This window comes from Mustela nigripes, chromosome 14 (assembly GCF_022355385.1).
Source record: "Mustela nigripes isolate SB6536 chromosome 14, MUSNIG.SB6536, whole genome shotgun sequence".
In the NCBI taxonomy this organism is placed as follows: Eukaryota; Metazoa; Chordata; class Mammalia; order Carnivora; family Mustelidae; genus Mustela; species Mustela nigripes.
Window position 1 is genome coordinate 34,641,517 of NC_081570.1, and position 11,468 is coordinate 34,652,984.

The 11,468-nt window shown below is 48.0% G+C and overlaps 1 protein-coding gene across 5 annotated transcripts in view; it reads left to right on the plus strand.

Annotated features, from left to right (window-relative positions):
* Positions 1-11,468, plus strand: part of ARMH1 (armadillo like helical domain containing 1) — a 51,027-nt gene that overhangs the window by 17,290 nt on the left and 22,269 nt on the right. For all 5 annotated transcript variants that reach the window (XM_059374525.1, XM_059374527.1, XM_059374524.1 and 2 more), the window contains 4 exons: positions 1,516-1,584; positions 2,302-2,468; positions 3,706-3,902; positions 6,078-6,162. In XM_059374525.1, coding sequence (XP_059230508.1) covers positions 1,516-1,584; positions 2,302-2,468; positions 3,706-3,902; positions 6,078-6,162 — 518 coding nt within the window. The remainder of the gene's footprint in view (positions 1-1,515; positions 1,585-2,301; positions 2,469-3,705; positions 3,903-6,077; positions 6,163-11,468) is intronic.

Genomic DNA, 11,468 nt, shown 5'->3' on the forward strand with positions numbered 1-11,468 from the left:
AACACCATCCGGGGAGATAATCTGCATAAATAGCCCTACACCCTTTGTCTGTCTCCATGCAGGAAGACCCGAGAGGAAGAACTCAGACTCTGACCTAGACTGCTAGGCTCAAATCCCAGTTCCGTCAGCTAGTTTTGATACCTGGACAAGTCATTCACCTGTCTGAAGTTGTTTCCTCAGGAAGTAGATGGACATAGGACTAGCAGCCACCCCAGGGTGTGGGGAGGATTAAATGAGACAAGAAAAACAGAGCGTCCCTGTGCCGGGCATGCGCTCAATGCTTAGTACTAGTTAGCGCCTGCTGATACTGTGGCAAACTTCTGGAACTAATTGCTGGAAACAATGGACCAGAAACATGTGTAATGAGTGATTGTGAAAGCCAGACTAGCGTGGGACAGAGGAAGAAGAGGTGACAAATTTGGTGAGCCTGGCTGGTGACTGAGGAAAAGAGGGAGAAGGCAGGGAGGCAGGAACGGGGACCTGGATAGAGGACAGGGTAGGATTACAGAGACTGCCCTGTGGTCTGATAACCTGGCCTCCAGCTGTCGCTGCAACAGGCAGGGGAGCCTGGCTCCAGAGCAAACACTGTTTTTGCAGTAAAGAGCCTTTCCTAATGAGCCAATCTGTCTCCACTTCTATTGGCATCCTGGGAACCAGGGTGCAGCAGAGATAATTTGCCTCACGCGCCCTCCCCCCCAACAAAGCACCATTACCTCCAACCCATTACATTAGCCTTTATCAGTCTTGGAAGCTCTCAGTCATCCTCCATGAGCTGCAATAATTTCAGCTAATTTCTTAAGTGTTCTAAGAGCCTGTGTTATGAGCCTAGTAATTGTTGACTGGTTCCTTTTCTGTTGTGGGTTGATTTCATACCTTGTATCCGAGCTGATGCATGCTCTGGGTGCTTTATTACAATGAAGCTTTTTGCAAGGCTCACATTAAAAAATAACACTAAATACGGAGGTTGTTTTAAATCAGAGTTTAATTTTTCCACCATCTCCCATTGTTCTTATTAGGAAGGCACACAATCCTTCATAAAGATAGTGACCTCCAGTGTAAAGCTTTGAGCAAGTACAAAATTGAGAATTAATGATGAAGCCGATTATTTTTAGAGAAGTCTAAAAATGAGGCATAAAGTAATGAACTGTGCTGAGACCCAAGGGTGCAATGGTCATGACATAGAGAGGCTTGGAAAATTGACTAGGCTTTCTCCATGCACCTTTTATTCTTCAGAGCCTCCTTGTTCTGGAGGGGCCCTGTCAGACCCAAGGTGGCTGGCTGACCCCAAAAAAGCTTCCTGGGGAACTGGGAACAAGCCTGCTAGCACCGCCCACCCCTGTGCCCCACACTGCGTGTTTTTTGCCACTTCCCCTTCAACCTAGTAGCCCCTCTCCGATAAAGGGCACAATTCAACTGTCGGTCATCCTAGGCCATCGATGGTACCAGGAATCGACACAGAATCTGGTTACGGTGTGGAAAACTACCCTGAGATTCACTCTTTAACTTGTCATACAGCTATATGACTGGCTCCTGTTTAGATAAGCTTCTACAGTCTATTGGCATCTTCTTGTCAGCTGTGAGCAGGTGAGTTCTACTTCTAGGGAGACTCTGGGGTCTCAGTTGCATATGGGGTTCATGGTGCCCTTGGCATGCACACTACATGGGAGCACCACCTTCTACCAACATGAGTAGAAATCCATATTTTTAAGCTTGCCTAGACCCAGGGCCTCAAAAAATGTCATCAGTACTTGGTCTCTCCCTCTCTCTCTGTCTCCATTTCTCAGCTCTGTTCCCCTCTGTGTTCATAGGCCTCCATGTGCTATGGCCCTGGGAAGCTACAGACATGCGTCCTTCCTGCTCAGCCACACTCAAAAGAGAGCATATCTTTGCCAGGGGTTCCCAAGAAAGTCCCAGGTGTTGAACTTCATTGGACTGAGGTCACATGGCTGGTCCCAACCAATTACCACCGCCAGAATGATGGCATAGCCTGTAACCCGCTTACCCTGCCAAAACCACACAGCCCGTATGAGTGGCAGAGGGGTGATTCCCCAAGGGATAGTTGAGATGCTATTTCAAGAAGAAGAGGAACAGATCCTGGAAAACCAAACACAAGAAACATCCAACGTATTTAACTTTTGCACTTGCCACTGGAAGGAAGAACTTCCCAATTATTGTGTCACTTTGCCCATGAACACTTCCTGGGTAAAGTTTGTGAAGGAAGGACCTTGAGATCCCTTAGAAAGGTGAGTGCCAAGGAACATGACAAATGTCTTATTTCTCCTCTTGTATTCCCCTGAACAGTAATCGGTACCTTATAGAATTTCTTGAAGTTGGAGGCGTCCTAACACTCTTGGAAATACTTGGGCTGGAGGAGATCAAGGAGGAGGACAAGAAGGAATCCATCAAGCTACTTCAGGTTATTGCAAACTATGGCAGGAAGTACAAGGAGCTCATCTGTGAAAGCTATGGTGGGTCCTGTGTTAGGATGGGGTTGGCGATGCCATGTCTTCCTAGGGGCCTGGGTTGTAATGGTGGCGGCACCCAGCACCACTCTCGGAAAAGGTTGCATGGAAGTACTTTGTACAGTAGAGTCAGTTAGCTCCTGTCCATGTCACCACCACGAGAGTCAGATTTATGATTTTCTTGATTCATCATTTGCTCCAATCTTTCCATGGTAGTTTTGGAAATACTTCTCCATTTTAAATATATCTTCTTTCATGCATCCATTCAACAAAGATTTATTAAGCCATTCCCTAAAATCCTTTGTGAAATTAAGTGAGTTATGAATAACTCTAGAAATAAAATGGAAATAAAATCAATGAATATGGGCACACACGCGCGCACACACACGTGTATGTATCTAGTGCTGGGAATACAAAGATGAATAAAATACAGTCCTTGTCCTCAAAGAGCTTACAGTGTGGTGAGAAGGGTAAATAACCCTGTAAATTTCCTATGTGCCATCAAGTGCTCTGATGGAGGGGGATGGAGAAGATACCACCCCCAACACACCCCTTTCTCAAAAGAACTTTTTTTTTTTTTTAAAGATTTTATTTATTTATTTGACAGAGAGAGATCACAAGTAGGCTGAGAGGCAGGCAGAGAGAGAGAGAGGAGGAAGCAGGCTCCCTGCTGAGCAGAGAGCCCGATGTGGGACTCGATCCCAGGACCCTGAGATCATGACCTGAGCTGAAGGCAGCGGCTTAACCCACTGAGCCACCCAGGTGCCCTCAAAAGAACTTTTCATCATGGTTCTCCTCTGTCTCCCCATGGCCTCTCTGGGCCTCAGTGTATATATCCATAATATGGGACTAACCTCTCCCTCTTGGTATAGGTTAACCTGGGATTAAACAAGGCAACATTTGTCAAAACATTTTGTAAACCCCGCTGAATGCTGCACATGTGTTATGATCAGGCAGCAATCCCAAAACCCATGTTTAATTGTGCCTTTCACAGAGCCATTTTAAACTTTAGAACAGATTTTGACACGCTGACATGCCTGTGTCGAACCACACCCTCGGGTCACAGAACCACGAAGCAAACAAGACAGTGAGGCAACATGAGAACTGAGCCTTGATTCTGCTTTGCTTGAATGGGCCTGGTTCACCCATCTCCGTCGTCCCCCCTGCCCATATTAGGTCACCTTGAGTAAGGATTGTGTTCCTTATCCCTTCTAACTGAGCCTTTCCTTTCTTCTGTGCTCAGGCGTGAGATCCATAGCAGAATTCTTGGCAAAGTCGAAATCCGAAGAGACCCAGGAAGAAGTGCAGGTTCTGTTGGATTCTTTGGTCCACGGAAATCCCAAGTACCAGAACCAAGTATACAAAGGTCTGATAGCTTTGCTGCCCTGTGCGTCACCTAAAGCTCAGCAGCTGTCCCTGCAGACTCTCAGAACTGCGCAGGTGGGTCCGGGCTGCATGCGTCCATGGTTCTGATGCAACACACTAGCCTTAAAATTACCTGCCGCGGTTGCCCTTCCTGCAGGCATGAGAAACAGAGCTTGCTCAGCCTCCCATGGCGTGTCTGCTACTCAATCAGCGTCACTTCCAGAAGGCCAAGGCGGGGCAAAGAGTTCATGTCTCCCAGCAGAGTGATTTGTCCTGTTTACTTAAGGATCAGAAAGATATTGGCAGGCTTAAAAGTGGTGGAGACAAGCAACAAGGATGATGAAAAGACTGTAGAAAAGCTTACAGGAGTCAATTTGGTAGGGAAGGGATCACAGTGCTTTTGCAGACCGCACGGGAGGGAGAGGCCAGATAGCCAGGGCTTGGAAAAGCTCCTTCTCTCTCTCCCTGGCTTCCTCTCAGTGCCCTGGAATGTGAGTGGGATCTGATTTGGGACATGGTGTCCACGGGAAAACACCGTGCTAGTCAGGAGGGACAAGAGGCTCCAAGAGGTGTCTTAGGATCCTTTAGCAAAAGCTCTCAAAACAGCTCCACGCTGGAGTTAGGGAGACAGGAGTGTAGAGGGATGGTGAGGCCTCCCCTGTGGCAGTGGGAACAGAGGCAACTGGGTCAGACAGGCATTTTTGAGGCAGAGCGCCTGGGACAAGGGGCAACAAAAGAAAAGCCATCAAACGTGATAGCTCACTTGGGGCTTGGCAGCCAGCTGAGCTGTGTGCACCACCAAGAGAGAGCAGGAGAACCCATCGGACTTGGGAGGAGTTAGGTTTCGACTCCATGAGCCTTGGTGGCTCCCCAGCGCCATCCAAGGAGCAGGCCCAGCTGGCTGCAGAAGATGTTAATGGATCATTTGTGTAAGAAATAAAACAAAACAAAACAAAAAATCTTAGGCCTCCCTCCCATAGATTCTGACCTTTGGTAATGACTTTTGGTAATTCAGGAGGCCTTTGGTGATGCTTTTTCTTTTTAAGCTCCCCAAGTAATTCTGAGTGCTAGCTCAGTTAAGGATTACTGTTAAGGACATCTGGTAGACACCCCACCCACCACACAGTAGAAAATAAAAGTCTGAAAAGAGACCCGAGAGGAGGATGGCAGTTGAGTTTCCTGAGCGGAGACGGGATCACTGAAATGACAGAAGTGAGTGAGGTCAGCCAGGTAAAATGAACCAAGTAAGAGGAGAATTGCCAGCATTTACGAGACAGCTGAGCAAGATGGGCCAACAAGATGGCTGATTGTCACTGTTATTTCTGGTTTCCATTTATTAAGTGCCTCCTATCTGCCAGGCACTGTGCCAGGGGCTTCCACGATCTCTTAGTCTTCACAATAGCTGATGGAGGCAGACACTTTAAAGATGGGGTAACTGAACCTTGAGGGGCATTCGGTGACTTATTCAAGGCCACACATGGAGGAAGAGGTATGTACTAAGCAGGCATTTAAATCCAACTCTTCCTAACTTCAGAGTTCTTAGTCTTTCCATAGGCCACTCTGCCTTTTTGGTAAAGAGCAATGTAAGGTGTTAAAAGGAAACAGGAAAAAACCCAGGACTGTGAAAGTGAAGGGAAAAGAGTTTTGACAAGGACAACATGACCAGCTGGGTCAAATACCATAGAGAGGCTAAGTGTAGGTAGCACAGAAAGACGGTCCCCCCATGAAAAGTCTGGGTGAATGTTGGTCCCATGGCAGGAGAAGTTAAATTGCAGCAGCCTGTCAAAGGAGGCACGGAGGCTGAAGTGGCTTCCCCTGGGCTCCTGGGAGGCTTAGGAGTGGAGAGAGGAAAAGGGCAATAACAAGAGAAGATCAAGCTGAAGGACAATTGTGTGCAAAGTAGGTGGGCTTGAGGATGTTCATGCCAATGGACAGGAACCGATGCACACATAGAGATTGAAGAGGTAGAAAAGAGGGGTTTTACAATCAGGTGAGGTCCTGAAGGAGAGAAGATTTAGGATCCTGGAGGAGTTCTATTCTCCCTAGCTGGTATCCACCCTTCCCCCCCAGCAAGGGAGCCGGCTTGTGCCTGCTCCTCTAGCAGGTCGCCACCTGGGCCCAACTGACTCACCATTACCCTCCCTCTCCCCATTTGGCCAGGCTGCCCAGCCATTGGCCAGCCTGCTCTTCATTTCTTCCAGGTGTACTAGATCTTAAGTAACCCCCTTGTGCTGTTGTCTGTCTCGTCAGTCAATCATTGGAACCACCCACCCCAGCATCGTGGAGTGCGTCCTGAAGGTGCTGCGCACGATGCACCTGGAAGTCCAGTATGAAGGTAGGGGGGCCGCTGGGTCTGTTCCTACTCACACGGTACAGAAGCTGATCATGAGAACTAGACAGACTAGCTCCGAGCAGTTTTCTCTTAGTCACAAAGGACTTTGCTGGGTATCCTGAGAGCCTTGGCAGATGGTAGATGCTGGTTCCTTCTGATTGGCAAGTTATTTAGAAAATGACAGTCACTTTCTGTACTTCACATCAGCCTCGTGGTAATTTAACATTTGCTGTGATCCACCGGGGTCCAGCGCTGGCTGGTTCCCAGTCTTTGTTTTGTTTTGTTTTAAGATTTTATTTATTAAAAAAAAAGATTGTATTTATTTTCATTTTTGTGAGAGAGAGAGAGAGAGACAGCACAGGAGCAAGGGGAGTGGGTGCAGAGAGAAAAGCAGACTCTCTGCTGAGCTGGGAGCCTGACTTGGTACCCGGTCCCAGGCCCTTGGCTGGGATCATGACCTGAGCCAAAGGCAGACGCTTAACTGACTGAGCCACCCAGGCGCCCTCTGGTTCTGTATCTTATGTGGTACTCGCCACTAACCAGAAATTACCCAGAAAACTCTTCTTCTGAGAAACTAAACTGGAGGGATGCCAGGGTGGCTCAGTCGGTTGAGGGTCTCACTTTGGCTCAGGTTACGATCCCAGAGTTCTGGGACTGAGCACCATATTGGGCTCTCCACTCAGCAGGGAGCCTGCTTCTCCCTCTCCCTCTGCCTGCTGTTCCCCCTGCTTGTGTCCTCTCTCTCTGACAAATAAATAAAATCTTTTAAAAAAGAAACTAAACTGGACAGTGGTAGTATTAATACGTTTGTGTGTATTCAGTCCTCCTCTGTGCCAGCTACTTTCTATGCATCATTTCATTTAATTCCCAAAAGAACAACAAGAGTACAGAGACTGGCATGTATTAGGTATTCAAATGCTCACAGGAATGAATGGTGAGCATCAAAGAACATCAAAGAACAGAGATATTATGTATGCTTCCCAAGGTTATGCAGCTAACCAGAGTCAAACCAGATCTGACTCCAAAGCATAGGTTTTTATTTTTTTTTTTAAGGGATCTTTTTTGATTAAAAAAATTTTTTTTAGGGCGCCTGGGTGGCTCAGTGGGTTAAGCCGCTGCCTTCGGCTCAGGTCATGATCTCAGGGTCCTGGGATCGAGTCCCGCATCGGGCTCTCTGCTCGGCAGGAGCCTGCTTCCTCCTCTCTCTCTCTCTGCCTGCCTCTCTGCCTACTTGTGATCTCTCTCTGTAAAATAAATAAATAAAATCTTTAAAAAAAAAAAAAATTTTTTTTATATTTATTTATTTATTTATTGTGAGCAACAAAGCAAAGTTTATTGAGCAATAGTACAAAGCTCCCGAAAAGGGAGGGGACCCAAGAAGGTTGCCCTAGTGTGAGCCTTTAAAAAAAAAATGATTTATTTATGTATGTGAGAGAAAGGGAATGCATGCATATCCATGGTGGGGCGGGGGGGCAGGAGGAAAGGGAGAAAGAGTCTTAAGAGGACTCAAGGCTGAGCATGGAGCCCAACATGGGGCTCGATCTCATGACCCTGAGATCAGGACCTCAGCCAAAACTAGCTAGATGCTTAACCAACTGTGCCATCCAGGTGTCCCCAAAGTGTATGCTTTTTTTTTTTTTTTTAAAAGATTTTATTTATTTATTTGACAGACAGAGATCACAAGTAGGCAGAGAGAGAGAGGAAAGGAAGCAGGCTCCCTGCTGAGCAGAGAGCCCGATGCAGGGCTCCATCCCAGGACCCTGAGACCATGACCTGAGCCAAAGCCAGAGGCTTAACCCACTGAGCCACCCAGGCGCCCCTAAGCATATGATTTTAACATGAGCCCATGGCAGGTGTTTATAGGATGTTGTTTCCTTCCCTGTTCCTATAGTGGTTCAGAGAAGGAAGATTCTGTTTTCAACAGGAGGGAGCAGAGAAGGGTTTGCTGAGAAGGTAGTGTCTGAGCTGACCTTAGAGTATGGGAAGGAGTTGGGAAAGTGGAAAGGAGCAGAGGAGGGCATTCTGGAAAGAGGAATGGTATAAACTAAAGGCCCAGACATACAGAAGTACAAGATGTATCAGAGGAATGACAGGTAGATCATTTAGTGGAAGTTTGGTAGATGTCTTAGCCCAGGAAGACCTAGAAGAATAGGCCAGGACCAGACTGAGGAGCACCTTGAATGCCAGATGGAGTCGTGGGCACTCTGTCCAGGAGGTTACCTGGGTGGCAGTGTCCACACCAGATCAGAATCACAGGGAAACCCAAGTCTGGAAGCCAGTTGGAAGGCCTTGCGTGCTGGTCAGACAACAAAGTAAGAATGTCACCATCTAGCCAAATACAGAGGCCCTGGGAAGAAGGAATGGACAGGATTGGGAAGTGCCTGGATGTGGGGAATGAGGTAGCCTATGGACAGGGGAATGGGCAGGGCTGAGGAGGCTGAGACACAGAGGTCCATGAAGTAGGTATGTGTGGACGTTCGTAAATATCAGGATTTCCGTGTCCAAAATGGCAGGTAGGTAGAGCCCCAGATCCGGGAAGCCTGGGAGGGGCAGAAGGAGCAGGCAGGTACCAGGGTTCAGGTGTGCATGTGAGATCCTGGGGAAGACCAGCCAAGGTCCAGAGGGGGACTTCAAATATCAATTGTTTTTCAGAGGCAGTGTTGAAATTGATGTCGGTCTGTTTTTCCTGCAGCAGCATTGCCATTTGTTTAGTTTTTGGACCCCTGCAGATGTGCTTGGGAAAGTGGACCTTGTGTGGTGAGAAGTAATGCTGTGTTAAAATATTACAAGCTGGGGTGCCTGGGTGGCTCAATGGGTTAAAGCCTCTGCCTTCAGCTCAGGTCATAATCCCGGAATCCCGGGATCCCCCTGCATTGGGCTCTCTGCTCAGCAGGAAGCCTGCTTCTCCCTCTCTCTCTCTGCCTGCCTCTCTGCCTACTTGTGATCTCTGTCTGTCAAACAAATAAATAAAAAAAAAAACCTCAAAAAATAATAAAAATTAAAAATATATATATTACAAGCTGGAGGAGTGTCTCCTAGCCGGGGAGGGGTCAGCAGTGAAGGGTAGGGTAGTGGAGGGACCTGAATAAAGGTTAGACCCAGCAGCAGAGAGCTGTCACTGCACTGGAGCTGGGGATGGAGTGCGGGATAGAGTGCGAGTGGCGCAGCAGTGATCTGGCAGTAGACTCATGTTAGGAAACATAGTCAAATGGCCCAAAAAGACTGCTTGGTGGCACTGAGCCTCCCTCCCTGCCACCACCTCCATGGGGCTCACATGACCACTCCTACTCATCATCACTTCTTAGCTTATGCCTTTTTCTCCAAGGCTGTCCCTCTCCTGCCTTTCAGCCCTGCCCAGATATCAGCCCTCCTTCCTTTGTACCACCCTGCACCTCCCTTCCGGGGTCCCCCCAGCCATGGAGCAGTCTTCTCCAGAATGCACAGCACAGTTACAGGCAATTCTCTTTTTTCCTTTTTTTTTTTTTTTAAGATTTTATTTATTTATTTGAGAGATCACAAGTAGGCAGAGAAGCAGGCAGAGAGAGAGGAGGAAGCAGGCTCCCCACTGAGCAGAAAGCCCCATGTGGGGGATGGATCCCAGGATGCTGAGATCATGACCTGAGCTGAAAGCAGAGGCTTTAACCCACTGAGACATCCAGGCACCCTTTCCTTTTTGTTTTTTTTTAATTTTATTTATTTATTTAACGAGAGAGGCACAGCAAGAGAGGGAACACAAGCAGGGGGAGTGGGAGAGGGAGAAGCAGGCTTCCCACTGAGCAGAGAGCCTAATGCGGGGAGTGGGGTGGATCCTGGGATTCCAGGATCATGACATGAGCTGAAGGCAGAGGCTTTAACCCACTGAGCCACCCAGGCACCCCTCAGTGCACTTCTTACCACTTCTGACCTTATGTTCTCAGACCAGTCTCCGGCATAAGGTAGGTCCTTGTTGCATAGTTGTTGAGGGAGAGAGGGAGGGAGTTCTGCCTATACACCCTGAATCCTGAAAGAGGCAGAGAAGCGTGTCGCTTTCTCACTGCCTTTTTTTTTTTTTTTAATCAGGATCTTATTCTATTTTTTTTTAAGATTTTATTTATTCATTTGACAGACAGAGATCACAAGTAGGCAGAGAAGCAGGCAGAGAGAGAGGAGGAAGCAGGCTCCCTGCTGAGCAGAAAGCGGGATGTGGGGGGTTGATCCCAGAACCCTGGGATCATGACCGGAGCCAAAGGCAGAGGCTTCAACCCACTGAGCCACACAGGCACCCCTCTCACTGCCTTTTTGGTTTGTTGTCTCCTCCTGTGATAACAGTGAAACTATGAGCTCCAAGAGCATTTCGGGTAGACCAGACTCATAGCAGGTACTCAAGAGATGTCTGGTGAATGAAGGAATTACACTCTTTCACCAGGGACTTCAAAGTGTCTTGGTGCAACTGGGAAATAGAGCGTGTGTGCAGTTGTCCACTAGGGGGAGCTATTCCACAGGCTGGGCAGAACAGAAGGAAGCTCAGGGAGAGAAAACCGGGTGGGCTCCCACTGAAAATCCTCCCAAGGCAGGAGAGGGAAGGTCTGACAGGTCTCAGATGTGGTTCTAACAGTGTCGACCAGACAGAGAGGATCAGAGAGGAATTTCTCTGAGTTGGAGGACACCAAATTGCAAAAACAAGCTAAAGTTCCCCCAGGGTGATGGCAACAGTCATGGAAGAGAAGCCAGGGGTGGGTGGTAGAGCGTAACAGGTCAGGGTTGGTTTGTTTTTAAAAAACAAATATTGATTGAACATCTGCAGTGTGCCAAGTACTATGCCAAGCACTGGGGCTGGGGGCGGGAGGGTTGCTTGTGTTTGTATTGAGAAGGAAAAGGAATAGTTCAGAAGGAGGAGGGGAAGGAGGCTGGGGGTAGTTGACATCACTCTCCCGAGAAGGCTGCAGGGAAGGTAGAATTCCCAGGGAGAGTCCAGTGACAAGGGGGTGGAGAGGCTTAGGAGGCAAAGTGACTCCTTCCCTTGCAGTGGGGGTCAGCGGAGCTGGAGCCAGGTGACGGCTTCACCTCTTTTTTCATTGAGAACTCTACCTCCCCACCTCCGAATCTGCCAACCGGCCTGGCCTATGACCCATGTTCTCTGCCCTCTTTTCCATTTCAACTGAGTGTCCCTGCTCCTACTGCATGCCCACTCTCCTGCTTCTTCTTATTCTCTGAAACACATTCATAAAACCCTCTCATAAACAGAGCCTCTCTTTCTCTCTAGAGGATCATCTCCAGTGACATGCAAATCTGTTCTGTATCTCCCATCTTAAAAAAAAAAAAAAAAAAAA